Here is a 27,307-nt window from a genome sequence, read left to right as displayed (position 1 = left end):
TTGGTGCCTGACTAATCCCCTCTGAAGGAGGGCAGCATGAAGCAGCCACGCCAGTCAGCGCGGGGCTGCGGAGAACACGGCTCATCAAACCCATTTGCTGCCGGGCTTGATGAGGTTCCAAGTTTGGTCAGTGGAGGTAAAAGCCTCGGCGGAGCAGACTCGGATTTCTGTGAGGCACTTGACATTTCAACAAAGAAAGCAGGATGATCCCAAAAGCAAAGTGGCACACTTTAAGTGGATTAAAACCAGCTAACCAGCACGTCTCTGCTCGTAACCATCCTGTGGCCCTGACCACAGAGGGAAACCGAGGAAAGGGGAGAAAATGACGAGCAAGGAAGGAAAAAGGCCAGTTCAGAGGAAGGCAAGGGGCATGGAGCAGAGGCTGTGCAGGATGGGGCTGTCGAGTGGCAGCTCCAAGCTCTATTCATGGCAGCTGGAAATGCATGTTGGCAGGTCAGAGAAACAACTTCCTTAAAAAGTGAGGCCAGCTGGCAGAGGAACAGCTTGGAAAGGTTTTGCACAGTGGTGGACCCTCCATCTCAGCAATTTTTATGGTCTGAGTGTTTTTCTCCTCTGGTTCCTGTGGGAATTCCAGGCACGTGGATAAGGTGAGGCAGCAGGTCACATGGGTGATGTGGAGGTGAAAGCAGGTGATGCCAGTGTGACGTGCCATGAGTTCTGCAGCAGTGGGTTCTGCTGGATGCTCGCACAGTTGGGAATGATCTCTCCTCTGCTTAGTGACCTCAGGAGCTGAGGAAGCATCAGGAATCTCTTCTCATGGACGCCCCTCAGCCCCAGCACTGGGTTTCTCTGGCCAGCACTGATGGGTGGTGAATTTTGTGAGTACAAGGCACTAAACCTGCTGGGTTTGCATCATGGGACACATCTCTGATGGTGCAGGGCTGACCTCAGAGGTCAGAGCCCTGCTTCTCACTGCCCTGTCTGGAAAGTTACCTGCCAGCTTCAGCCCTTTCTTCACCTATCCTCACCCTTGCCAGTAATACCGTGGAAGAAGGAAAAATGGAGCAGACACATAAATCTTCTCCTCAGGACACAGGAAGCTGGGAGATGAGATTTATGAGGGAGGAAGTCAGGTTCTCCTGGAACCGCAGAGGAGAGACGTGAATGACCCGGCTCTGCTCGCAAGGTAGTGCCTTTGTGGGGCAACACATCTGATTTTCCTGATCTGCAGAGGGGAGAGAGGTGCTGCTGGCTGTGGAGCGGGGCAGCACTGGAGGATGAGGCGCTGGAGGGGCAGGAACCAGCCTCATGACACATCACTCCACAGCAGAGCCTAATCCCGCCTTGGCTCTGGGAGGACTCGAGGCGTTTGTTCTCAGATCAGAGCATGTGTGGGACTTGAGGATGGAGGACTTGGAGCAGCTCCTCGGGCAGCTTGCACACCCGAAATCTGCTTCCTCGCTGAGGAAGCCCCGCCACGAAGCCAGCTCCTGCCCTGCCCTCATGCTTCTCTTGGAGGCTCTTCCAGAACCCGGCTGCTGGGAGCCTCACAGACCTTCTCATTTCCTGCAGGCTCTTAATCACGGCCCGTTTATATCCCACTGTACTCGTGCCAGCGGAGCGCTTCCGCTCAAGCAGCTCTTCTCCCTCCTCGATGCTCAGCCCTCACAGTCCCCAGCAAGGAGAAGCCCCTTCTCCAGCCACATTCCCAGCGCTCCCTGAGTCCAGCTCGGCTCCTGTCCCCAAGGCCAGCTCGCCATGTCCCTGATGGACCTCACGGTGCCTGACCCCCTCCCTCTCAGCAGCGCTCCAGGCTCTGCTCGAACACCACTGCGGCTCCCCCAGGACCCCTGGGCTGGCCTGGCCGAGGACACAGGAGCTGTCCCTGCCCCCAGAGCAGTGTCTGGGGTGGCTGTGCCCCTCAGTCCCCTCAGCCCCGCATCGAGCATCGCCCAGGGGTTCTGGGAGTGGCACCGGCACGCGGGTCCCAGTGCGAGCGGCGGCTCACGCGAGCCGAGGGATCCGTGCTCATCCCTATGTAGGTCACTGGCTGAAGTGCTCGGCGGGAACATTAGTCACTCTCCCAGCCACGGGGCCCAGGAGAAGGCTCTGGCACCCGGCCTGGGCAGGGAGCCCCCTCCACCCACCTCCCCACAGCACCAGCACCCACGGCCACCCCGCGGGCTCCTCTCTGGGGCCACCGAGGCTCCCGGCTGGCCTGGCCGCACGCGCCGTGGCTCATGCCCACGGAAGGGATCCCGTCGGCCGGGGAATGAGGAGCGACATCCTCCCGGCACGCCGAGGCCACCAGCTCCGCTTCCATCGCTCCCCTCCGACTGCGGATGTGCTGCTGCTGCAGATGGAGCTGCACACGGTCAGGGAGACGGGAGTACAAAGCCTCTGCACGAGCCTTCAGAAGCTGCAGAAGCCAAATTATTCCTCTGTCTCCCGTGGATGCTAATACGGCTGTCATGGCAGTGGTGTCTCTGTTCACTGTGCTACCTGCTGGCGCTCCCACCTCTCTGCCAGGCAGAGGAGCTTTGGTAGCACTGCTTTAATGAGACATGAAGAGCTAGAGTGACCTGCCTGGGGGAGCACGGGCAGAGCGGGGCAGGCAGTGCGTGTGGAGCGGGAGCAGCTCAGGAGGAGTTTGTTCCATGTCCTGAGGCTTCCCTGCTCTCATCCGCGGAGGAGCAGGCGAGCGTCCCTGGAGCTGCTGCCGGCACTGTGGTTCAGTGCCACCCCCGGGGCTGCAGGAGAGACCACCCCGGGAGGAAGAGCATCCTGCTCGGCTGCTTCCTTCCCAGTCAATGGGGTATGGGCAATACCATCCTCCGAGCCCTGGGGATGCCCTGTGTGGCTACACGGACCTGGGAAAATGCTTGTGATGGAGATCCAGCCCAGAGAGCTCAGCTGGTGCCCAGCACCAAACCCCAGGGCTCTGCTGGCATCTCCAGCACGGGCTGATCCTGCAGCAGTGACAGGACAAGGGAAGTGGGACACGGCCCAGAGACTTTTGGCCACAGGAGACCCAGCTCATCTGCAGACCCCCACAGCCCTGCGCTCTCCGGGGAGGATGTCTCGGCTCTGGAGAAGGGGCTGGGCACCCATCTGGAGCCCACCTGCCCCAGGGTGCAAAGCAGCTGCCTGGGCCAGGGGACCCTGGGCGACAAAGGCTCTGTGGGCTCCCTCACAGGCCAGAAACCGCATCAGAAAGCCACCAACTGTCCCCAGAGCACACTTCTGGATAAAGCTGGAAAGGCTTCACCGCCCAGCAGTTCCTGCACTGCCCCAGCTGCCCCCGCACACACCGGTCCAGGCTCGGGGGGCTCAGTCCTGGGTGCAGCAGGGACCCCCTGGGGCAGCCCCCGTCCCACCAGCACCCACCGGCCACGGTGCCAGCAGCCAGCGGCACGGCCTCTGCAGCTGCAGCTCCCAGCGCTGAGAACGTCCTTCCAGAATACAAATTCCTGCCTTTAAGTGCATTCTCAATGCCATCGAGCAGCCTGCCCCCCTTTATCTCCGTGCGCTTCAGACGACGCTGGCTGCCAGGGGAATTTGGGAATTAGCGAGTGTTTTCCTCCGCCTCGTGCCTCAGTTTCCCCACCACCAAACAGTCCAGACCACACGGAGCACCTCCGCAAACACGCGAGGCGGGCTCTGCCCGCGGCGCTGGTTAGGACTGGAGTAGTGTTGTTAGCAGGGACAGGAACAGACCCACTCATTATCAATGGCCTCTGGATGCCACCATGCTATTAAGTAATTACAATAATTATCATTTGTAAAGAAGACAACCTCAGTCCAAAGGAGCTTCTGCGACGAAATCCACCCCGCTCCTCCGAGCGCGCCGGAAGGACGAACGCTCCCTGCGGAGAGGGGACACAGGGAAGGGCCGGAGGTGCCACCCTCAGCCCGGCTCTGCCCGAGGGTCCCCCGCGCTGCTCCCGGCCCCGCTCCTCGGGCAGCACCGCCGGGAGGGAGCTCAGCCGGAGGTCCCCGCGTCCCCTGCCGCCGCGGCTGTGCCGAGGGGCTCGTTCCCGTACTCCCGGGAGGGGCCGAGTGTGGAGATCGCCGCGAGCTGCTGCCGGCACGGAGCACGCTGTGCCCCTCAGAGCGAGCAGCTGACACCGATGTCCCCGTATGTCCCCGTGCTGGCACAGCCGGGGCCCGGTGGTTACTCATACGTGTCCACCCCGTGCTCCCAACGCGAAACCGGCTCCGCGGACACCTCGGCCCCTCTCCCGCGCCGCTGCCGGCAGCCGCGGCTCTAGCGGGGTTTGTGTGCGTTCCCGCGGGGAGGACCGGGACCGGAGCACCCCGGGAGGGACCGGCGCACCCCCATTTCGCGGGACTGCCTGGGGCTCGCTCCCGCATCCCGGAGCCCCGCCGGCGGACACAAGGCCTTGGGCGCGGAGCGCAGCGCCGGGAGCTGCCGGGAGCAACGTGGGCTGAATCCCTCCAGCCCCGGCCGGCGTCACCGCGGCGCGCGGTACCGAAAGTGACATCCCTGGATCTGCGTGTGCGTGTGTCACCCGGCACAGCCCCGGCTGACGGACGCGTTCCTAACGCGGGGGAGCGGAGATGAGCCCGCCTGGCCGCTCCCAGAGCGGCTCCAGCACGCAGCGACCCGGCGAGCGGCGGGGCCACGGGCCGGGGCGGACAGGGCGAGGCTGCGGCACCGCGGCACGACGTGGGGCTCTTCGGCCCCTCTAACACAGCAGCTGCCACCACAGATGCACCTCCATAGACTACACGCCGTGTCACCGTTCCGGCACGGCTGTGTCCCCCTGAGACCCCCGCCACGGTAGCCGGTGGCCACCTCGGGGCGGGGTGCCCAGCGCAGGGGGCTCGGTGCGGGGTACCAGGGGCACGGTGCCTGCCGTAGGATGCTCGGTGCGCGGTGCCACCGTCCCCGTGCCTCCCGCAGTTCCCCGGGCAGCTCCTGCTCGCCGGGAGCAAAGGAGTGGAGGACAGGGAGGTGCCGCGACCTCCGGGGATGCGGGGACACCGAGGATTCCCCTCGCCAGCCCAGCTCGGCTCCTGGCCCCGGCCCCGCCGGTCCCCGCGCATCCCGCGGGCCGAGGGTACCCGCACCGGTCCCGCGCCCCCGGGGTCTCCGCACCGCCGCGCAGTCCCGGTTTCGGGGCTCCCCGCAGCGTTTCGCCGCTCTTGGCCCCGGGGTTCCCACGCCCCGGCCGCGGGGCCGCCCGGGGTCCCGGTACCGGCCGGCGCCACAGGGCCGATGCCCGCGGCACCCGGTCCGGCCGCCGCCCCGCTCCCCGGCCGAGCCTCCTGCCCATCCCGCCCGGTACCTGGTGCTCGGCGGCGGCGGCGCGGGTCCGGCGGCGGCGGGCGCGGGGCTCAGCGGGGCGGGGCGGGGCGGGGCGGGGCGGCGCGCGCTCGCCGGTACCGGGGCGGAGCCGGCGGGGGCGGAGCGGGGCGGGGGGCGGAGCCCCGCCATGGGGTGCGCGCCCGGGAGCCGAGTCCCGGAGCCCGGGAGCAGCCGCGGTCCCCCGGTGCCGCGGGTCCCCGGCGTGCCGGTGCTGCTGCGCGGGGCAGCGCTCGGCGGGGCGGCCGCGGGGCTGTGGCACCGCACGGATTCCCGAAGGAGCGGGAGCTGCTGGGGTTTGATCCGTTTGCTTTGCACAAGAGAGTTCCCTGAAATTCCCTCGCTGAGCCAGAAAACCCCTCGTAGCCAGGGCTGGCCGTGGGCGCTCGTTGCTTCCCCGCGGCAGCCCTCGGTGGGCTACGCCCCATCCCGAGGAGCTCTCGGGGCTGCCCAGGGGCTGGTGGTGCGAAGCTGGAGCCCTCGGTCACCAGCAGCAGTCACACCCCTCCCCGAACAGCCCGCTTTGGTCTGCATGTGGTTGGCAAGGTCTGTCCTGAGGCTGCAATGGGGCTCTGTCTCCGCCCGAATCCAGGAGGGAGCTCCGGCAGTGCCGGACCTGCCGGGGCTGGAAGGTGCCTGAGGCACCCGGGATGGGCAGCGGTGCCCAGCGCCCGGTGCTGACCTCACGGGGCTCACGGCACGGCAGTCTCTGAGGGTGGGTTGGCACCTGAAGCCACCCACAAACCTCCGTCAGTGACACCGGGGCACGGCAGGGCCATCACTCCTCCTGAGCATGCCAGACGACGCTCTTACCCCAGGAAGAGCTGCACTTTCCCACAGTTTCCAGCCTCGGATGTGTCTCTGGGACAGCATCCCGCTCGTGCACACTCCACTTGTCTTGTTACAAAGCTGGGAGCCTCCTGGAGTGGAGCTAAGGGCTCCGTTTGGGACCCTTCACTGGGGACACTCCAGAAGGAGCCTGCTTGCCATTTTCAAAATGCCTTTACATCCACACATGGCCTTAAATTATCTCAAAAAAGGCAGGGGTGCTTCAGCGCCACTCTGTAATTAAACCTGCATCCCCCTGGCATCATGGTAGGTGCAGGAGCCATCCCATCCCTGGAGTGGGATACACAGTCTGGGAGCTGCACTTGAAGGGGCCAGGAGGTGTGGGGAGCTGGAGAAGAAGGGACCAGGGAGGGCGGGGGTGAGCAGACCCCAAGGCGGTTTGGGCTCTGGGTTATGAGCCGACTGGAGGAACAAGGACAGTGTCCTGTTCCGTGGTGCTGCTGCAGGACCCAGCAGGGCCTGACCAGCTCCTGTCCCCCAGAGCCACTACGTGGCCTGCATGGCCACCATCCTGAGCCAGATGGACAAGGACCACTACAGCACCTACATCCAGGCCTTCCCCTCCCGGCCTGAGCTGATGGTGAGTGCTGCCCCACGGCACCACGGGGCCCTCTGGCACCAGCACCTCCCTCACAGCATCCCCCGGAGGGCACTGCAGTCCAGCACGGCTCCTGACATCTCTCCCTCCCTTGCAGGACTTCCTCATGGAGACTTTTATCCTTTTCAAGGACCTGATTGGGAAAACGGTGTATCCCAGTGACTGGGTGGTGATGAACATGGTGCAGAACCGGTGAGGGCCTGGGGGGGACCCACGGGGGAGAGGCTGGGGTGGGCATGAGCACCTGGGATGCCTCGGAGCAGGTGGACAGCGGAGCATGGCTCTGGACATGCAGGACCGGTGTGCTGGACAGTGTTTGGTTGCACTGAGGTGGGCAGCAAGGACCTCGCCCCCTCTGTGTGGTGATGGTGGGCACACCAGGCTGGGCGGTGGGCACGCCGGTGCTGCCCTCACTCAGTGGCCGTGCTCACTCGCCCCAGGGAGTTCCTGCGTGCCATCAACCAGTTTGCCACGACCTTAACCGAGATGTTCCTGAGCAACAGCGACTTCGAGCTGCAGGTGGGTGGGCACTGCCTCAGTCCTGCTTCAGGCCAGGTGGGTCCCCACCCAGCCTGGCCCTCATCCCTGCTTCCACTGCAGCTTTGGAACAACTATTTCCACCTGGCCGTGGCTTTCCTCACCCAGGATTCCCTGCAGCTGGAGAACTTCTCCCCGGCCAAACGCAACAGTATCCTGGCCAAGTGAGTCCCCACCCCGCCCGGCCAGCCACACCTCGGGTCCCTGCCCCGAGCTCAGGGATTTTGGGATGAGCCAGCTGGGCTGTGCATGCCTGGGGCTGCAGAGCGATGCTGACTGTCCTCTGTCCCGGCAGGTATGGGGACATGAGAGCCACGATCGGAGCGTCCATCCGGGACATGTGGTACAGCCTCGGTGAGCAGAGATTTTTGGGTCTCTGTGGGCTCACGTCCATCAGCACCATCCCCAGAGTGGGTGTGGGGAGCGGGGTTTTGCCGGTTTGGCCCTGGGAGCCTGCCTGGGTGTGGATCTGCCCCCCAGCCCTCCCTGTCCTCCCAGGCCAGCGCAAGATCGAGTTTATCCCGGGCATGGTGGGTCCCATCCTGGAGATGACGCTGGTGCCGGAGCTGGAGCTGCGCAAGTCCACCATCCCCATCTTCTTCGACATGATGCTCTGCGAGCACCGGCTCACCGGGAGCTTCAGCCGGGTGAGGGCCGAGGCTGCTCCTGGGGGAGCGGGATGTTGTGGAACCATTCACACCAGGGGAGTGGCATGGCCTGGGAGCGGGGACAGGAACCGTCTCTTTAGGATGGTCTCTGGGGAGAGGCTGCTCCAAGCTCAGCCCATCTTCATCCCCTCTGCAGTTTGAGGATGAGATCCTGCACGGGCTGGACAGCGAGGTGGAGGGCGGCCGGGGGGACGAGCAGTACATGCAGCTTTTCAAGAGCATGTGAGTGTGCAGAGACATCCCTGCCACCTTCTCCCTGGGGCACGACCCTTTGCTGTCACCATTCCCTGCCATCCCACTCCTCCTCACGCTGTGCGGTGGCCCGGAATGTGCCACGGGGGAAAGGGACCAGCGAGGAGGAAGGCTGGTGCCTGAGCACCATCGTGTGCCCCTGCACATCTCTGCTGTCCCAGCCAGCCTGCCCGAGGCGTTACCTCTGCTGCAGGTGATGCTCCTGTCCCTGGTGACACCCCTGCTCCAGGAACTACCCTAGGCCTTAAGTGATACCCCAGCCTCAGGAGGTGCCACTGCCCCAGGTGTTATCTCTGCCCCAGGTGTTATCTCTGCCCCAGGGATCACCCCTGCCTCAGGAGGTGCCACTGTCCCAGGTGTTATCTCTGCCCAGGGATCACCCCTGCCCCAGGTGTTATCTCTGCCCAGGGATCACCCCAGCCTCAGGTGTTGCCCCTGCCCCAGATGTTATCTCTGCCCCAGGGATCACCCCTGCCTCAGGTGTTATCTCTGCCCCAGGTGTTATTTCTGCCCCAGGGATCACCCCTGCCTCAGGTGATGCCCCTGCTCCGCCCAGGCTTTGTCCCTGCCCTTTGGTGCTGAGCAGGGCAGTGGTGGGAGCACTGCAGAGCTGGCTGTGCAGCGGGACCCGTGGCTCCCTCTCTTCCCCAGCCTGCTGAGCTGCTGCCAGAGCCACCCCGAGCTGGCTAAGCCTGGAGAGGACTTTGTGAGGCTGGTGAGCGAGCTCCTGGAGAGGCTCCTGGACTACCGGGCTGTCATGAATGACGAGAACAAGACCTACAGCATGAGCTGCACTGTCAACCTCCTGGTGAGCACTTGTGCCCTGCTCCAGCTCCCTGAGGCTGGCAGGGCTCATCCTCGTGTCCCCATCTCCCTGGGGCAACCAGGGCTTGTTCCCATGCTTCCCCAGGTCCCCAGGGCTGGTAGGGCTTGTCCCTGCATCTCCCCAGGTCCCCACGGTGCCCCTGGCACAGCAGAGCCACATGGTGCCAGAGCTGGGAGACACCGTGCAGCTCTCCAGGGCCATGGCCATTCCCATCCCTGTGTGGGGACAGTCCTGGCAGCACCATGACCCAGAGGCTGGCACTGTGGGGGGCTGTGCCATGTGCCACTCCTGGGGCCACTCAAACAGCCTCGTCTGCCTTTCCACAGAACTTCTACAAGGAGATTGACCGCCAGGCCATGTACATCAGGTGAGCACAGCCCTGGGAACACTGGCAGCACCTGGGGTGGGGGGTCCTGAGCACTCCCAGGGGGATGGGCTCAGCAGAGTGGCCTGAGGGGCGGGGTGATGGTGCTCTGTGCCCAAGCTCTGCTGACTGTTGTGCCCCACACGTGGGACTGTCGCTCCCCACACACGGCTCTGTCCCTCCCAGGTACCTGTACAAACTGAAGGACCTGCACATCAGCTACGAGAACTACACCGAGGGAGCCTACACGCTGCTGCTGCACGCCCGGCTGCTCACGGTGGGCACGGGGGGCTCGGGGGAGCTGGCAGGAGTGGGCAGCCCTGTGGGCTGGGTGTGACAGGTCCCTGCTCCCTTGTGCAGTGGTCAGAGGAGTCGAATGCAGCCCCCGTGCCAGGCCCGCACGGCCTCCCCCTGCACACTCAGCGCCAGCTGAAGGAGGCTCTGTACAACCAGATCATTGAATACTTCGACCAGGGCAAGGTGAGTGTGGCCACCTGCCCCTACAGACCCTGCAGCCTCTGAAACCCTGCTACTGGAGGGAGTTGGGCTGGCTTAGGGCAAACCTGGCCCTTTTGCCACCACTGTCCCCTACTTCAAGCTCCCAGATCCCATTGTTTGCACAGCCCCTCACTCCCCGCTGCTGCAGAAGGGTTGGAGCTGCCCTGCAGTGAGCCTGGGCTGGATGGTTCACCCCACAGCCACTGTCCCTCATCCCATTCCTGTCCCATCTCATCCCAGCCCAGTCCTTGTACTGCCAGGGGCCGACAGCTCGGACATCTCTGGACAAAGGCTTGATGGGGTTGGCTGGGGGGCTCCGGGGTTGGAGGTGGTGGGAAGCCAAGTTCTTCCGCTGCCCACTGGACCACCAGTCCCCACGGGAGAGCCCTCTCCCCCTCCTCACAGGCGGCAGGGGTGCAGGTGCCTCCACAAGCAGGGTGGTCTCTGCTGGAAGTCTCTCGTGCCCCCTTCTCCAGTTCACCCTGTACTGGGGGGCCCTGTCCTGGCCCCTCTCTTCTCCAGATGTGGGAGGAAGCCATCCACATCTGCAAGGAGCTGGCGGAGCAGTACGAGAGCCACGTGTTCGACTACGAAATGCTGAGTGACATCCTGGTGGGTGCCCGGCTGGGCTGGGGGTGCTGCTGGCAGGGCAGGATGAGCTGGGGGGAATGGGCGTCTGCAAGGCCCCATCCTGTCCTCATCCTGCCCCTCTCCTCTGCAGCAACGAGAAGCCAAGTTCTATGAGAAGATCCTGAAGGTGCTGCGGCCCAGCCCGGACTACTTTGCTGTGGGCTACTACGGGCAGGGCTTCCCCACCTTCCTCCGGGTAAGCAGAGCCAGGAGCAGCTCCACAGCTGCCACCTCGATACCCAAGGAACCCCACTCCTCACTGGTCTCCACCTGGATGTGGAGCTGTGGACCACAACTCTCTGAGTGTCATCATCCAGCCCGTTCCTTACCCAGCGTCTGTCCCATCCAGGGGACAGCCCAAGGTCAGATAGTTTGCACAAGTGCAGTCACTCTCCCCCCATCCACCCATGCTGCCATGCCCTCATAGAAGCCACCGAATTTGTCACACAGGATTTGTCCTTAGTCACATTGCTTGGCTGGCACCAGTCCTGATTCGCCACGTGCCTTCTTCCTTTTTCCTCTCGTTCCTGGGTTTGGGGAGATATTTTTTCTAGATGGGGGTGTCTCCTGCTTGGCAGGGGGCTCAGCCTTATCAGCAGCAGGACCCCAGTGCTCTGGGGCTCGCTGGCCCCGCTCTGTGGCTCAGGGATGAGCTGTCACCTTCCTTCCCTGCAGAACAAGGTCTTCATCTACCGGGGCAAGGAGTACGAGCGGCGTGAGGACTTTGAGATGCAGCTGCTGAGCCCCTTCCCCAATGCTGAGAAGCTGAAGAGCACATCTCCCCCTGGCCAGGACATCACCGACTCCCCAGGGCAGTGTATCCTCCGTGTGCACAGGGACAGGGCTGGGAGCGTGGCTTGGTCTCTGTCCATCACCCTCCATGTGGGAATTCCTTAAATGCTTCTCTGTACCCTTGGGGTTCACCCTTCAGGGCTCTGGAGCCCCTCTCCCCAGCAGCCCTGTCCCCCAGTGTGTGCCCGTGGCTCCTTCACTCCCACAGACATCCAGTGCTTCACCGTGCAGCCGGCAGAGGAAGCCAAGGTCCGGCTCAAGGGCCGGAGCATCCCGGAGCAGATCACCAAGTGAGTGCCCAGCACAGGGAGCCCCTGCTCTGCTCCCTGTGGGTGGCTGGGACACAATGGGGGTCCTCTCCCATTTCTGCCCCTTCCCTCCCCACAGCTTCTACAAAGCCAACCACGTCCAGCGGTTCAGCTACTCGCGGCCTTTCAAGAGGGGCCCGAACGATCCCGACAATGAATTTGCAGTGAGTGCTGGGAGGAGCTGCCAGGACTCTCAGCTGGGGGGACCCTGCAAGGAGCTAAGGGCCCAGAGGAGAGACAGGGGATCCCTGGTCCTGGGATGGGGAAGGTGGTGGTCCTGTGCCCATGGAGGTGGGAGCCCCCCATGCCATGGGGCAGCCAGGGGTGACCCAGGGTGATGGGAGAAGGGTGGGGAGTGACTGCTGCTCTTCCCCCAGAACATGTGGATTGAGCGGACAACCTTCAGGACAGCCTATCCCCTGCCTGGCATCCTGCGCTGGTTCGTTGTCATCTCCACTGAAACGGTGAGGAGGCGCCTGGGGGGCAGCAAGGCCCTCTCAGGATCCTGGTGGGTGCTCCAGCCCTGCCAGGAGCTCAGGCTGGGGATGGGGAACGTGTCCTGCCTGTGCCATGCTCCATGGGCAGCAGGGACAGTGCGTGGGGAGCAGCAGAGGCGCTGGAGGGGTGTCAGCAGCGGCTGCCACTGCTCTGTGCGTGGGCTTTGCTCCTCTGTCAGGGGCGGGTGCTCGGCCAGCATCCAGGGAGTCTCAGGATCCACGGCAGTGGAGATGTGATGTGCCCTGGTGGGCTGTCACAGGATGCTGCAGGCACAAGGACATACGGCTGCACGAGTGCTGCATGTGTGTCTGCCATGGTGCTCGGGCTGTGCACCCCACTGCGGCACAGCTGCACCCCCCAAAGTGACCCCCCAGTGGTTACCCAGGTCTCCTGTGCCCATGGGATTGACTGTGCTGGGAGCAGGGACCAGCATGGCCAGCACATTCCCAGGAGCTCTTGCTCAGCCCCAGGCACGTGCTGCCAGGGGTCTGAGGGGCTTCATGGGGTGAGATGTGCAGCCCCAGGGGTGTCTCCTGTTGGGCTGGGGAGAGCTCACCCTGCCAGCCTGAATGAGGAGGGGCAGCATTGACCCCTCCCTGCACACAGATCATCATCTCCCCCCTGGAAAACGCCATTGAGACCATGATGAAAACCAACGAGAAAATCATGAGTGAGATCAACCGGCACCAGAACGACTCCAGCCTGCCCATCAACCCTCTCTCCATGCTGCTCAACGGCATCGTGGACCCTGCAGTCATGGGTGGCTTCACCAAGTATGAGAAGGTGAGGACACACAGAGGTTGTGGTGGGGCCAGCTGGGCTCTGCCATCCCCAGCCTGTGTGGGGCTGGGCCAGCCTGGCAGTGGGACTGAGGAGGGTCGTTGCAGGCTTTTTTCCAGGAGCTCTACATGCAGGAGCACCCTGAGGACACGGGGAAGATCGAGAAGCTGAAGGACCTGATCGCCTGGCAGGTACCAAGTGCAGCATCCCTCTGCCAGGGACAGCTGCCCCCGCTGTCTGCTGTCCCTCCCCATGCCAGGGAGCCCCATGAGTCCCTGTTGTCCCACAGATCCCGCTGCTGGCGGAGGGCATCCGGATCCATGGGCAGAAGGTGACAGAGGACCTGCGGCCCTTCCACGAGCGCATGGAGCAGTGCTTCGAGCAGCTGCGGGCCAAGGTGGAGAGTCAGTACGGGGTGCGCGAGATGGTGAGTGCCACGGAGGTGGGCACGGCTGGGGTCACAGGCACTGCCTGCCACCGTGGTGGTGACACTGGACCAGCCAATGCAGATGTGGGGCAGCAGGGAGCAGCTGGCTGAGGCCACAGCTGGGGCAGGAAGAGGGTGAGGAGCACTGGGCATGGGGGACCTCAGGGTCCCTGCCTGCCTCAGGAGGGGCCACAGCACTGCTGGGGGTGGCTGGCACTGGCACAGAAGCAGGACTGGTCAGAGAGGGCACTTGTGGCCCTGGCTGAGCCCAGGGAAGGACTGGGGAGGCTCTGCCCTCTCATCCCTCCCGGCTGTCTCTCAGATGTTCTTTGAGGACCGGCGGAGCGGCCGACCCCGGTCCATAGCCTGGGTACCTGACTGGGACCAGCTGAGCCACGCTGGAGCCAGGCAAGTGCTGCAGGGGGGAGCGCTGGTCATCCCCTCTCATCCCCCTCAGCCCTCCCTGCTGAGTCTTCCTCACTCTGGCCCAGGTGCTTTTCTCCCACCTCCCCAGTCCTCTGCCCTTCCACTTTCCCTTTATGCCAAGTGCATCTCAGCCCTGTCCCTATGGGGGTCATGGAGGAGAGACACCCCATACGCAGCCCCGAGGCTCACCTGGACACTGCTGTCACCTGAGCCATCCATTCTTGTCCCCCAAACCTGCCCTGCTGAGCTCTGCTGTGGCTGGTGCTGATGCCCGAGTGCAGCTGCTCCCAGTGGTGCTCCAGCTGGTCCATGGCATAGCCCTGCTCCTCTTTCCCCTGCTGCCCCTCACCTGTCCCAGTCACCCCACAGCACGGAGGCACCCCCGACCCCAAAGCCTGCCCGTCGCCCCTCTGAGAGCGAGGAGCACAGGAACGAGCGCAAGGAGAACCGCGCCAGCTCCATCTTCGGCTCCTGGCGGCAGGACTCACGCCAGTCCATCTCGGAGCTTCCAGAGCCTCAGGTGATGCTCAGCACAGCCCTGGTGCCGCTCTGGGGCCCTGCTCGCACTCCCCTGGGTGTCCTGGTGCACCCAGAGCTCCTGGCCCTGCCCGCAGCACCAGCCCCCAGCCTGGATGGGACCCCTTGAGGGGCTGGTGGCAGCCCCTGCTGCAGGGAGGGCAGGAGCAGGGGCTGGAGGGGCACAAGGCTGAAGACTCAGGGGCTGCCATCCAGCCTGACCCTCTGAGGTGCTGAGCCTTGCTTTTGTGCCCCAGGATGAGAAGTGGAGACTCTCCTGCAACATGAGTGAGAGCAGCTCGAGCGCTGATAGGAAACAGCCCCTGCCAAGCCAAGCTGCTGCTGGTGCTCAGCCCAGTGCTGCAGGTACAACCTGCCAGGCCACCTTCCTGAGAGTCCCGACAGCCCCACGAGCAGGGCTGTGCCCTCCCACACCACCCCCAGGGCAGGTCCCCTCACCCCCTCGTGGTGGCACAGAGTGGGAGCACAGGCACATCCCCTGCCAAACACTCCCTGTGGGGCTGCAGCCATTGATCCTGGACCTTGTGCCACTGGGTCTTGGTGCCAAGAGCTGTTCCTGGTGGGAGCCAGCCCCTTGCTCCTTGCTGGGGTTCACATACCATGGCACCTCTGTCCCCCCTGCCCAGCACTGCCACGCTCCCCTAGGCAGAAGTGCTGGCCCTGACAGCCCTGGGGACACTGATGGGCCCTAGGCACCCCCAGGCTGGCTGAGCCTCCATCCCACCTCTCCTGCCTGCACAGGCTCGTCTCTGTCTCCCACCGGCTTTGGCGGCCGCGTGAAAAGCGCCAGCAAGCTCCCACCACTGCCCCGCAAGTTCAGCCCCGCGGTGTACGAGACATTCCTGGAGCAGAGTGACGCTGCAGCACCAGGGAAGGTACTGGAGGAGAGGACCTGGAGGGGAGGCACTGGCTGGCCCTGGCCCCCAGTCCCACCACCCCTCGCGTCCCTCTCTGCTCGCAGGCGTCCACATCCCCGACAGCGGATGGGAACAGAAGCCTCAAGTCACCGCCACTGCCACCACCCAAGTCCAAGCGGCTGTCACAGCTCTGACCTGATGCCACCTGCAGCTGCACTGTCTGCACCCTGCCCAGAGTGCCCCTGTGCCCAGCCCGCTGCTGGACCCACAGCCCTGCTTGATTCTCACCTGCTGGAGCACCTCTTGCAGCACCGACACCCAGAGCAGACTCCCTGTGTGCACCAGGCACTGCCACCCTGTGTCCCACCAGCTCTGGCTATTGCCACCCTCCTGGTGTCCCCTGGGGCTGGCACCCACCTGGCCCTGGATGCTTCCTATGCCTCTGGAGCCACGCTGAGCTCCCACACATGCAGCCCCTCCCAGCCACGAGGACATCCCTCCCTCCACCTGAGCTGCCCACGGTCTGTGCCAGTGGCAGGGAGCCAGTGACTTCCCCAGTGGCATTTCTGCGTGATTCCTGTTCCCCACTCGTGGCACAGCTCCCATCCCTTGGCTGCCCACCCCATCCTGCAGCACCAGGACCCGTTCCCGACCTGAACTGCACAGGAGCCAGCCAGGTGTGTACGCGGGCCCTGGCAGCCTCACGCTCTGCAGGGCCACCTCTCCTGCCCACACCTGCCACCTCCACCAGGCCGGTGTCACTGCCCTGACTGGCCATGCCACGCTCAGCTCCCACCTCTGCACTGCAGCCGTGGCTAATAAAGGGCAAACACATCAGCCGGGCACCTGCGTGGGGCTGAGCACCCATGCGAGCCCCAGCAGCCACCCCTGCTTCCCACAGCACACCCAGGGGCTCATCCCCAGCTGGCACCACCCCAAAGCACAGGGACTCGCCCTCCTGCAGCAGGGAAAGGGCCCAGGGAGCCCAATGGTCACTTCCCAAGGCAGGCTGTGCTCCCGGACACAGGGAGGGGACTCGCTGCTCAACCCCTGAGCTGGCACAGGGCTCTTTATTCAGGTGGGCTCAGTTGTATTTACAGTCTGTTACAGGGGGACCTGGACCCGTAACCGGGGGCTGGGGAGGGCAGGGGCTGCCCGCAGCTGGGAGCTGCCATCAGCGGGTTCCGTTCTACGGGGAGAGTGGGATCAGCTCCCGAGGCAGGGCTGGGGGGCAGACACGGGGAGAAGGCGCCTCGTGCCACAAGCACGGGGCCTGGGAGCGGTCAGGCTGCGCCGGGGCCGGGCTCTCCCCGCGTCCCCAGCGGAGCAGCGGGTGCTGCCTGCCCAGCTCCTCACAGAGGGCTGGCCGAGGAGGCTGCCAGGCGCTTCCCAATGTAGATCCTGGATCGGAGAGAGCGACTGTGAGGCACTGGCACACGGTGCTGGGCCCCAGCAAGGCAGGAGCAAGGGGAGATGGCGGCAGACCAGTGCAGCTGCTGGGAGCTGTGGTGCGTGACAGCAGCCAAGGATGAGCAGCCCAAATTCAGGGGTGTTCCCTCCTCCCCCAGCCCCATGGTGAGACCCACAGACACTCACCCCAGCCCCAGGGTCAGCAGGTGGCTGAGCAGGAGCGAGGGGATGAAGAGCAGCAGCAGCTCTGAACTGAAAAGCCTCTTCTTCCTGCCCACTGCACCTCCCTGCAGGCTCCACAGCACTGGCTGGGGGGAGCACACAAAGGCAAATTCCCTGGGAAAAGTTCATGGTTAACAGGGACACGGGGACAGCAGGATGGGGATCAGCAGGATGTGCTGGTGGGACACAGGACTTACTCTGGAGACAGGTACCGAGGGCAGCGGGTACAGGCCCAGCCCAGGGACGCTGTCAGGCGTCGCTGCCTCCACTTGGCTTCCTCTGGCACATCCCGCTGGAAGGAGACACGGGGCAGGTCAGAGCAGGGCCTGGGGGCTCAGCAAGGTGTGGCAGGGGCAGCTCCCTCACCTGCCGGGGATGGAGGCAGCCCGTCTGGGGCTGGCTGTGGGCAGGCATCGCCTCACCCTCCCCTGGCTGATCACTCCCATGGCTGGCTCCGTCGTCATCCCAGGCTGGGGAGCCCAGCACGAGCAGGGCCCTGAGAAGAGAAACCCTCAGTCACTGAGCCCAGCCTGTGGCCCCCAGCGCCAGCCACAGCTCAGCAGGGCTCTGGAGCCTGGCTCCTCCTCGGGACTCACCCGTCATTGCTCTCCGTCTCCAGCTGGGCCTCCAGCAGCATCCGCTCCACGTCGGCGTGGCAGGAGAACGGCGAAGGCGCCGGCTCGGGCTCCGGGCAGCCTGGGCCGCAGCGCAGCTCCACCCAGGAGCCTGGGGGGGCTGTCAGCCCCTGCGCTGCCCCGGGCCCACCCCTGCACTCCATCCCATCCCGTCCCGGCCGGGAGCCCTCCCCAGCACACCCCGCACCCCTGCCTGCAACCCAGCTGCAGTCCCTGCGCACCCCGGGGCTGCTCTCCCGGGACCCGCACCTGCCTCTGCCCCCGCGGTGCTCATCGGCCCCCCGGTGCCCCCGCTGACCCGAGCCCCGGTGCACGCCAGCCTGCCCGGGACCCCCGCGCTCCCTGGCCCGCGGCGCGCCCTCAACCCACCAGAAACCCCGCCTGGGCTCCCCACCGGCCCGCTCCCCACCGCGCGGTGCACATCAACCACCCGGGGCTCCCGGTGACCCAGACCCCCACGTGTGCACGTCAACGCCCTCACCCCCGGGCTCCCCACTGTCCCGAACCCCGCCGTGCCCCGACCCGCCCGGGCTTCCCATTGTCCCAAACCCCTCGGTGTCCCGAAAGCCCCGGTTCCCCGGCCCGCCCGGGTCTCCCACGGCCCCGGTTCCCCCCGGTTCCCCCCGGTTCCCCCCGGACCGTCGTCGCCGGCTCCCGCCATGGCCCCGCGGGTGCTCCGCGCGCAGCCCCCGCCGCTGACAGTCACGTGACGCCCGCGAGCCCCCATGTAAATAAAACCACCGGCACCGGGCGCCGGTCTCTTAAAGGGGCGCTGGCTCCGCCCGCCGGGGCCCGCGAGCCGCAGCTCGCCCGGCCGCGGGGGCCCCGCCGCGTTGCCTCTTTAAGCGGCGCCTACGTGCGGCGCGCGAGCAGGCGTCGGCTGCGGCGCGTGCAGAGCCGCACGGAGCCGGCCCGGCCCCGCCCCCTGTCCCGCTGGCCCCGCCCCCTGTCCCGCTGGCCCCGCCCCTTCGCCCCGGTGCCCGCACAGCCCGAGCCGCGCCGGACGCTGCCGCCGTTTATTGCCGCCGCCAGGGGGCGCCCCCGCCCCGCCCGGCCCGTCCCGTCCGCGCGGGGCCCGCGCGCTCCCGGTGCCACCGGCCCGGCCCGGCCCGGAGCTCCGGTCAGGGGTTGCCACCGGCCCGGCCCGGCCCGGAGCTCCGGTCAGGGGTTGCCACCGGCCCGGCCCGGCCCGGCCCGGAGCTCCGGTCAGGGGTTGCCACCGGCCCGGCCCGGCCCGGAGCTCCGGTCAGGTGTTGCCACCGGCCCGGTCCGGCCCGGTCAGGGGCTGCCGCCGGCCCTTGCCGCGCCGTGCTTCTCAGCGAACCGCCTGCGGGAGAGAGCGGCCTCAGACACCGCGGGGCTGGGAGCAGCCGAGGGCCCCCCCCGAGCCCACCCGGGGATCGCCCGTCTGGCCAGGAAGCAGCTCCGAGGGACCGGGACGCGGGGACACGGCAGCAGCCCAGGGCCGGGCGCTCCCTGCTGCACGCCGGCTCTGCTCGGGTCCCTTTCATTCCAAGCTCACCTGGAGCCCAGGGAAAGGGGTGAAGGCAGCAGGAGCTGCTCTGGGAGGGGCACGGGGACAAATCCCTGCTGGGGACAATCCCCATGGACCAAGCGAGGGCAGTGAGGGGCTGCCAGGGCTGCCCATAGCAGCTCACTGTCCCCCAAGAAAAGCCACAGGATCCCTGTGCCCCAGCAGATCCCGGCCAGGTGTCCCAGCCAGGGTTTCCCAACAGGATGGTTCCCTCAGCACCACCCCAGCCATCCAGGGCCCAACAAGCCCAGGCACGCTCAACTTCCCCTCAAACACATCCTCGGTTTTCTCTATCTTCCTAAACCAACACCCACACACCAGAACTGGCCTCCTGTACCATGATTTGCCTCATGAAAACCCTGCACGGAGATCAAACTCACTCCCCGTGCCCTCACACCAAGGAGGATTAATGGAGCTGTCCCTGGTGCCAAACAGGAATGTCCTGCTCACACCAAGGGTGCCACGGTGCCAGTGGCACCGCAGAGAAACCCAGCCCCACGGGGGCTCCCATCAGCCAGACACGGAAAGCCCGGTGCCTGGGGCACCTCGGGTGCTGCTGGGGCTGGGATCTGGGGGCTTGGGCAGGGGGAGATTTTGTGTGGCCCTGGCACGGGGAGGTGTGGGGGGCTCTCACCTCCTGGCATAGTCGTACAAGGCTCGTTTCCTCTCCTGCAAGGACAGGTGACGCTCCACGGGGGACTTTGCAAACTGCTTTGTAGCCGGCTAGAAGAGAAAGCACGGGAGCCATCAGGAGGCAGATGAAGCAGGCGCCTCCTTGGAGGCTCTGGAAGGACCTGGCATGCCAGGCTAGTGCTCCATGCCCCTGGCTAGTCCTGAACACGAGCCACCAGAGCAGGGAGACACAACCCCAAAGTACCTTGGAAGAAGGCGCAGCCACAGAGCCCTGGATGCCAGAAGCAGCTGCAGCCTGGGAGGTAGATGGGGCAGGCAGGTCTCCAGCCTCTTTACTCTCAGGGAAGAAGGGAACTCTCCCCTCCAGCAAGTTGGCAATGGTGGTGTCCACACAGTTGGTTTGGACTGTGGGGACAAAGGGACCCGTTGGAGATCAGGACGCTCCATCCTGGCTGCCAATGTGTACCAGTGCAGCGGGGACAAGGTTTCCCCTTTCACACCACACAAGGTGCCCCCACATCCCTGCTGCCACCCCAGTCCCCGCTCACCCAGGTCTGTCCTGATGACCTCCAAGGGCACGTGAGGCAGCACCTCCTTGACCTGCTGTGCCATGGCCACGACCCTCACGTCCTCGGGAGCACCCCCGGGCAGGCTGGGGGGCACCCTGGGCTGGGCTGCCGGGCGCTGGCTCGAGGCTGCAGGAGAAAGGACAGTGGGCAAAGGGTGAGGGACTGAAAGTGGGCGGTCTGTCACCGAGAGCAGACAAAGACCTCCCCAAAAAGCAGAGGTTCCACAGCCAGGACCCCCCAGGATCCCCACCTGGGGCAAAGGGCAGGCGTGCCGTGTGCCGCAGCCTCTTCATGTGCTCGGTCCTGTCGGCAGCGGTGATCCGTGTGGATACCACACCCAGCTCCACGGCCAAGAGCTGGGCAATGCAGAGGAGTCACACATTAAAACACACGACACACGCAGCCCAGGCAGCCCCTCCAGGCTGCGGAGCGTGGCAGGGGTACATGGAGCCGTGGCGAGGGCAAGAGGGCTGGGAACTGATTTCTCCAGGGCCTCAGGGATGCATTTCAGTGTTGCAGAGAGCGCAAGAAGGACCAGGAATAGCAATATCATCCTGCCAAAACAGGCTGACAAGGAGATATGAGATATCTGGAGCTGTGAAGTACGCAGCACATATGGGCAGAGTGGAGAAACAACTGCTTTGTATGATTTGTGGTGTTATAAAAAGGGAGTGGAAGGTTTGAACTCAATGGGAAGAGTCCTGGCAACGGCAGAAAGGCTCGATGTGGGGTGGCAAATAGGCCATGAAATAACGGAGTTCTTGCAAGAGGCAATAAACATGCACTGTTGGAGTCCTGGATGCTGAGAATTTTAGACTTTCTGTGCTGACAGACTCTAACCCCCAAGAGAACACTGCATTTGACCCGAGGCCGTAGAAAAAGGTTTTAAAATTAAATAATAGAACTAAGATTATGAGTGTGCAGTTTGATTAGAAGTGTGTAATAGCACATAGTAAAAAACTTAAGAGTTTAAAGTTTTAGAATATAATAATATATATATAACAAAAGTTTTAGAACAAATACTAGTCCTTCTTCTTCATAACTTTTAGTATTTTATAATTATACAAAAAAAATCCACATTACAAAACACATGTAGTTAATTATTAAGTTAAAAGTAAAAATAATTTAAGTATAATTTCTTAATTAGCTTTTCCTTAAAAAACTTATAAAAATAAATACATAACCATTTTATAACTTATTAATAAAATACTACTAAACTCACTACTTATAAAACATTAAAAAAAAAAGAAAAAAAACCCAAAAAACTAAAATCCCAACACTGTACCAGAGCTCCCATCACACACACACCCCCAGAAATGCCCTCTGCAACTCTGCCTGCACCCTGCTCTCCTCTGTGCCCACCCTGAAGGGCAGCAGTCCCACTGCTCCCTCTCCCACACCACTCCTACCTCCTGAACTCGGAGCGCAAAGTCCTCACTCCGCTCGTCCGCTCGTCTGGGGACAGACGGCATCCACCTGAGCGGGGACAACAGCACATGGAGCCAGCCCTGCTGGGAGCAGCCCTGGGGACACCCTGCCAGGGGCAGCCATGCCATCGCCACCTCCACGCTGCCTGCTCACCCCACAGGAGCAGCAAAGCCCAACAACACCCGCTCCCAAATCCAGGACATGGCAGAAGACAGAACTGGCTCACTGGAGCTCAAGTGTAACACGAGGGATCCGCAGTTCCCAGAAAGGCCTTAATGAGGATCTGTGGCCGTTTACACGGAAGTAGGGAACAGGTCACCCAGAATTCAGGCAGACAGAACCAGGGAAAGGCTGAAATACACCAAGCCCTACATCTGATTCCCAGTCCCTTCCACTGCCCTCATTACAGCCAGCCTGGGCTCACCCAGGCTCTGGGCAGGGGTCTGGACCACCCCTGCACCACCCCACTCCCAAGGGATTGTAGGGAGACACAGAGACACTGGGAGCCAGCACTGCTGAGCTGAGCAGCCCTGGAGAGAATCACTGCAGACCACCTGGAAACTTGAACTAAACACCTGGAACGACTGAGACTCCTCTCCTGCCCCAACAGGAACCAGGAGCCCTCTCCACATCAGAAGCTGGTCCAGAAGCTGGACACGGCCTGGCCCAGACGGTGCCGAGCCCGGCCCTGCTGAGGCACCCAGGGAGGGAGCTCTCAGTGCCACGGTGACAGCACAGCCCTGCCCACCCTCAACCCTGCCCCAAACGGAAGAGAGAGACGTAGTACCTTACTTGATAAACTGTGAAGGGAACGAAGAAGGTCCAGAGCAGCTCCGTGATCCAGGAGGAGTCAGCCACACTCTGGGGAAGAGAGCACAGTGAGAGCCCACCCATGGAACAGGAGCTGGTCCAGGTTCCACTGGGGAAGGAGGTGGGCAGAGCACACCTGAGATGTGGCTGGAGGATTGGGAAAGGGGGAACAGCAAAGCCAGTGCAAGCTCCAGGGCAGCTTCCCCCTCAATGGTCATCACCAGTTTTCACTGCTCCCAGTGAAAACTTTCCTCCCACTAAGACAGCAGGAAGACTTTCCCTCAGTATCCCCTCCATTCCCTACTAGTCTGTCCCTTTAGAAAGCTACAAAAATGCCTGAAAACCTACGAATGCTTCCTCAGAACCATGAACAATCCTCCCTCATTCTGGTGGCAACAGCCTCTCTGTGATGTCCCAACTCCTGTAAGCTCTCCCAGGGAACAGCAAAAGATGAAACAGCCTCAGTCCAGGGGAGGCTGAGGTTGGATACTGGGAAAATTCCTCCTTGAAAGGGCTGTCCAGCTCTGGCACAGCTGCCCAGGGCAGGGGGAAGTCCCCATCTCTGGGGGGATTTAACAGCCCTGTGGATGTGGCACTTGGGGACATGGTCAGTGGTGGCCTTGGCATTGTTGTGGAATGGTGGGACTTGATGAGCCCACAGGGATTTTCTGAACAATTCTGTGATTCTCAGACAGGCTCGTGCCTGGTTTATCCCACAGCCTGGGAAGAGGAGCTGTAAATGAGAAAAGCCCTGAAAGCCCGGACACAAGATGAACAGAGAAGCCTCATCTGGATAAACAGATCCTCAGAACCCTAAACACAAATGCCTGGAGTGATGCCCACATCCAGATTTCAGTTACACTGCCTGTGCCACAGAACAACACCCTCCATGCAACTGGAGCTGGAGAAAATTCTCTCTTAACCCCAAGTTTGGTGTTTGGCCCAACCCAGAGCCCAATATACAATTATATAAGAAAACTTTCTATAAAACACCCATCAATCTATTCAAAATATCACATCTCAAATCCTTCCAGTTTCTGATGTTTAAAATTACCCCAGAAATCCACCAGGATTTACTCAGCCAATGTGCAGGAAGCACAAAGTCCTGCTCAGACTCTGAAGGTAAAATTTGAGCCAGAAAGTGACTGTAACCAGCACCTCCACACAGACCTGCTGTTCTCCCTGACATGCACGAGGGAAGGGATACAGAGACACACATCTTGTCACATCTCGGAATTTCTCAAAGGAACCAAACCCATAAAAGCATAAGATATTCCTTATAAACAGCCCAGGACAGAAAAACTCTCTCACTTCTCTGGAGGAGTCATTCAAAATGTATCTTACTGATAGAAAACTGCATCTTCACCCACGCTTGTGGCTGGCCTCAACTCTGTCTCAGCACCCCTGGCCTGCCAGGGGTGACCAAAGCTCTGCCAAATATTCCTGCAGTTCCCATCCCTGCACACATCCAGGTGACTTCTCACCCTGCCAGGGGTTCCTCTGCTGTGTCCCTCAGAAACACCAGACCCACGAGTGACAGCCATGACTGGCAGCTCTCTGTAGTCACCAGATCATAAATAATAAATATCAAAAATAAGAAATTCAACAAAGCCTCGCTGAGAGCAGTTTCCCTGCAATGCCTTTGCCATTGCTGCCATTGCCCTCTCGGACTTTATCCTTGTGTGGGGCTGCTCCTGCACCATGTCCTGTGTCTGTGCCAGGGGCACCAGCTCAGGAGCCTCCAGAGCCCTGCAGGACCTTTGGCACGAGGACTGCCTGCAGCTGGCCTTTCACAGCATGGCACTCACCAAGAGCAAAGCAGACTGCACTGCCCATGGAAGCCAGAGGCAGAGTGACAGCCAGCTGGGCCACCAAACAGCTGTCAGACTGGCCAGTGTAACCAGGGGAGTCCTGACTGGCCAAACTCCCAGGAAAGGCACTGGGAACTGTGTTAGCCCTGAGCAGCTGGTTCTAGGGTGCCAGGACACACCAAAGGCTACAAAGCAGAAAGAAAAGCTGTACCCCCCACACACCTTGTCCCTGTGCCTACCACTCACCACGGCCACCAACGGCCTCCGGACCTGCAGGGCAACGGGCTGGACCTCATCCAGGATGGAGAAGGGCCAGGAGCTGGAAGGAAGGAATTCTGCAGTGAATGATCCCAGAGCCACCTGAAGCCATTTTGTCACAACTCAGCAGAGCCACTCCCAGGCACCCTGCCGCAGGAATTCCTGCTCCCCTGCTGGGGGAATTCCCACTCCCTCACCTGAAGCGGAGCAGCCCGGCCCTGCCGTTGGTAGCCGCCTCCTCTGGGAACAGCAGCAGTGGTGGGTTCCCTTGGTGGGCCGAGTATTCCTTCAGGGAATCCACCAGCTCCGCACGGCTGCCTGTCACTCCCAGCTCCATGAATCCCCGGGACCAGCAGATGAACCCTGGGGCACCGCTCAGGGCAGGCTGCAGGGAGAACAGGAGTGAGGAGGAGACGCCGCCCTGCCCACCCTTCCACGCCCTCCTGCCCCTCCAGGCCAACCTTCCCAGGTGACAGAGGTGACAAAGTTCCTGCTCATTAGCAAAAACCCCTCTGGGACTGAGAGTGACCTGTGTTGACAGCACTGGTGGCTGAGAACATGCTACTGCCAGGCCTCAGCCCCTGCTCCAGCCCCAGTTCCACAGGAAATGGATTCCAAATCATCAGTTCAGACTGTGCCCTGCCTGCCAGACACATGCGCTCCCAGCTGCCCGTGTCCCCAGTGTCCTCTCCAGCAGCCCCTGACACACTTGGCAGGACACACTCTGCTTCCAGGAGTTCCCCCCTCTCCAGGCCAGGGGTAAATCAATGGCTGTGCAGGACCCAGGAGCCACCCAGAGCCTGCTGACTCAGGAACTCCACACACAAAGAATTTTACAGGAGAGCAGGGACAGCCCAGAACGACCCAAGCACCACCGACACACAGCTCCCTCAGCGCCCTCCATGCACCTCCCAAAACTGCCTACCCAGTGCTGGGGGAAACCCCACAGCCAGCCCTGCCCCCTCATCCAAAAGGCCAGAGAAGGAAGCAGCTGCTGGGATCTGTCCACTCTTCCACCAAAATCAACCCCCACTGCAACAACTCCTGCTGCTCCTCACCCTGTTCCACTTTTTCACAGAGCCCAAGAGTGACACTGAGCCACAGAAAACACCTCAAGATGAACACCCTGAGTTAATAAATCAGATCTGGAGATGAAACTTTGCAGGATCTGAAAGAGCCTAGAGGGAAGCTAGAGAGGGAATCTGTGTCAGAAACTGGAGTGACAGGACAAGGATTAACGGGTACAACTGAAAGAGGAGAAATTAAGGCTGGGTATTAGGAGGAAATTCATGGGTGTGAGAGTGGTGAGGTTGCCCAGAGAAGCTGTGGCTGCCCCCTGAAACCCTGGAAGTGTCCAAGGCCAGGCTGGACAGGGCTTGGAGCCACGTGGGCTGGTAAAAGGTGTCCCTGCCCGTGGCAGGGCGTGGCACTGAGGGGGCTTTAAGCCGCCTTCCCTGAGACCACGGCAGCACCGAACCGAGCAGAGCTGCCCGTGCCCCGCCCTCGGGGAGGAGCCCCGGCCGTGCCCTCACCGTGTTGCAGGAGGTGAGCAGGCTGACGACGTTGTGGTCGAAGGGGGTGACATGGTTGGCAATGAAGACCCTGGTGCCGGCCCCGCGCAGCCGAGGGTCGCTCTGACGCACCAGCAACCCCAGCACGGAGCACATCACACGGACAATGAACCTGCCAGGGGAACAAGGATCTTCCTCAAGTCCTGCCCTCCAAAACACTGCTAGGTGACATGTCCAACAGGCAAAGAGCCAGGAATTCTGGTGGCTGGACAAATGACACTGGCACCAAATGGAAATGACACGTCTGGTGCAGGAATTGGGGTGGGGCTGGGACTGGGATGAGGGCAGCAAGCGCCCACAGAACTCCTGGGCAGCACACCAGGCTGACCCACGTGCTCCAAACCAGTCCCTGAGCACTCCAGAGGAGGCTGCCAGCTCCGGGCTTGGCAGAGGAAGCACCTCCAAGGCTCCTGAAGACAAGGAGTCCCGAAGGCACAGATCCTTCCCTGAGCCATGCCCGCACGGCTCGGGACACCCAGGGGCCGGGGCGGCTCTGCCGCCACCCCACACCCACGGCGGGCAGCGCCCCGGAGCCCCCCGAGGTCACGCACCGGCGCACGACGCTGTCGGGCAGGGCGCAGCTGACCAGGAACACGTGGACGCCGATGAAGACGCGCAAGACGAGCAGGCAGAGCCCCACGGGGGCGTAGAGCAGCAGGGCCAGGAGCAGGAACCCATCGCTCGGGAACCTGCAGGGACAGACAGCGGCCGGGGCCGCCTGAGCGTGGCCGGGACGATCCCCAGGACCCGCCCTGCGGCCGCCGCTCCGCGTGGTCCCCCCGCAGCAAGTCTCCCAACCCACCCCGGACCCTCCCCGGCCTCCTCACGGGTCACCCCGACCTTCCCCACGGGGCTTTGCTGAGACACCCCCGCCCTCCGCTCGCCCCGCGACCCCCGCCCAGGCTTCCCTCAGCTCTCGCACGGCTCCCCCAGGAGTCCCCACCGCGCGGGCCCTGGGCGGGCGCCTACCGGTGCGAGTCGAAGAGCCGCTCGGGGCCCGGGGCCGCGGGCGGTTCCATCCCCGCCGTGCCGGCGCCTCACGGCCGCCCCGCACCCGCCGCCATCTTGCCCGCGGCCGCGCGCCCGGCCCGCGCGGGGCACGCTGGGAGCGCGCCCCCTTCCTGGTCCGCACGGCGCCGCCGCAGCACTCTGGGCCCGGTCGTGGCCCTCGGCGGCTCCGGCGGACTCGGTGAGCCGCTCTGACAATAGGGGTGCCCTGCTCCGCTGTCGCTCCGGTTATCGGCGCATCTCGCTGACGGCGGGACCGTAGCTCCCAGCGGGACTACAAC

General features: G+C 63.0%; 2 protein-coding genes across 4 annotated transcripts in view; one reads left to right on the top strand and one right to left on the bottom strand.

Moving 5' to 3' along the window:
* Positions 1–16,063, top strand: part of LOC137473252 (dedicator of cytokinesis protein 2-like) — a 47,479-nt gene extending 31,416 nt beyond the window's left edge. The window contains exons 29-53 of the mRNA XM_068189109.1: positions 6,621–6,719; positions 6,835–6,929; positions 7,178–7,256; positions 7,338–7,438; positions 7,570–7,628; positions 7,773–7,921; positions 8,079–8,164; positions 8,846–9,002; positions 9,347–9,387; positions 9,571–9,661; positions 9,745–9,864; positions 10,405–10,494; positions 10,604–10,708; positions 11,188–11,329; positions 11,513–11,594; positions 11,692–11,776; positions 11,990–12,076; positions 12,717–12,893; positions 12,998–13,081; positions 13,180–13,317; positions 13,640–13,725; positions 14,113–14,263; positions 14,517–14,625; positions 15,022–15,155; positions 15,242–16,063. Of these exons, the coding sequence (XP_068045210.1) occupies positions 6,621–6,719; positions 6,835–6,929; positions 7,178–7,256; positions 7,338–7,438; positions 7,570–7,628; positions 7,773–7,921; positions 8,079–8,164; positions 8,846–9,002; positions 9,347–9,387; positions 9,571–9,661; positions 9,745–9,864; positions 10,405–10,494; positions 10,604–10,708; positions 11,188–11,329; positions 11,513–11,594; positions 11,692–11,776; positions 11,990–12,076; positions 12,717–12,893; positions 12,998–13,081; positions 13,180–13,317; positions 13,640–13,725; positions 14,113–14,263; positions 14,517–14,625; positions 15,022–15,155; positions 15,242–15,331 (2,637 nt within the window). The 3' untranslated portion in view covers positions 15,332–16,063. The remainder of the gene's footprint in view (positions 1–6,620; positions 6,720–6,834; positions 6,930–7,177; positions 7,257–7,337; positions 7,439–7,569; positions 7,629–7,772; positions 7,922–8,078; positions 8,165–8,845; positions 9,003–9,346; positions 9,388–9,570; positions 9,662–9,744; positions 9,865–10,404; positions 10,495–10,603; positions 10,709–11,187; positions 11,330–11,512; positions 11,595–11,691; positions 11,777–11,989; positions 12,077–12,716; positions 12,894–12,997; positions 13,082–13,179; positions 13,318–13,639; positions 13,726–14,112; positions 14,264–14,516; positions 14,626–15,021; positions 15,156–15,241) is intronic.
* A 117-nt stretch (positions 16,064–16,180) lies between these two features.
* Positions 16,181–27,216, bottom strand: AUP1 (AUP1 lipid droplet regulating VLDL assembly factor). 3 transcript variants are annotated; one of them, XM_068189101.1, is made up of 15 exons: positions 26,988–27,216; positions 26,570–26,707; positions 25,980–26,130; positions 24,645–24,832; positions 24,436–24,508; positions 22,356–22,429; positions 21,550–21,616; positions 20,391–20,496; positions 20,120–20,266; positions 19,816–19,976; positions 19,573–19,661; positions 17,136–17,265; positions 16,967–17,061; positions 16,734–16,883; positions 16,181–16,538 (listed from the first exon to the last, which is right to left on the bottom strand). In XM_068189101.1, exons 1-15 carry the CDS (start codon positions 27,035–27,037, stop codon positions 16,490–16,492), a joined length of 1,668 nt encoding a protein of 555 aa, XP_068045202.1. In that variant the 5' UTR covers positions 27,038–27,216; the 3' UTR covers positions 16,181–16,489. The 3 variants fall into 3 exon arrangements, with proteins under 3 accessions (XP_068045202.1, XP_068045201.1, XP_068045200.1); XM_068189100.1 differs by lacking the exons at positions 16,181–16,538; positions 16,734–16,883; positions 16,967–17,061; positions 17,136–17,265 and adding exons at positions 18,585–18,617; positions 18,690–18,731 and having other exon boundaries at positions 26,988–27,198; XM_068189099.1 differs by lacking the exons at positions 16,181–16,538; positions 16,734–16,883; positions 16,967–17,061; positions 17,136–17,265 and adding an exon at positions 18,589–18,731 and having other exon boundaries at positions 26,988–27,197.
* Between the last annotated feature and the right edge of the window lie 91 nt (positions 27,217–27,307).

Source organism: Anomalospiza imberbis, chromosome 4 (assembly GCF_031753505.1).
Source record: "Anomalospiza imberbis isolate Cuckoo-Finch-1a 21T00152 chromosome 4, ASM3175350v1, whole genome shotgun sequence".
In the NCBI taxonomy this organism is placed as follows: Eukaryota; Metazoa; Chordata; class Aves; order Passeriformes; family Viduidae; genus Anomalospiza; species Anomalospiza imberbis.
This window is presented reverse-complemented; position numbering and strand designations above follow the sequence as displayed.

What these genes read in the sequence shown, in the direction of transcription:
- AUP1 (XM_068189101.1), bottom strand. Translation starts at nt 27,037, where the DNA reads ATGGAACCGCCCGCGGCCCCGGGCCCCGAGCGGCTCTTCGACTCGCAC. An exon ending in GGTCATCAGGACAGACCTGG is followed by an intron (nt 19,977 to 20,119) that starts GTGAGCGGGGAC and finishes TTGTCCCCACAG; the next exon opens with TCCAAACCAACTGTGTGGAC. An exon ending in TTGTACGACTATGCCAGGAG is followed by an intron (nt 17,266 to 19,572) that starts GTGAGAGCCCCC and finishes TTCTCTTCTCAG; the next exon opens with GGCCCTGCTCGTGCTGGGCT.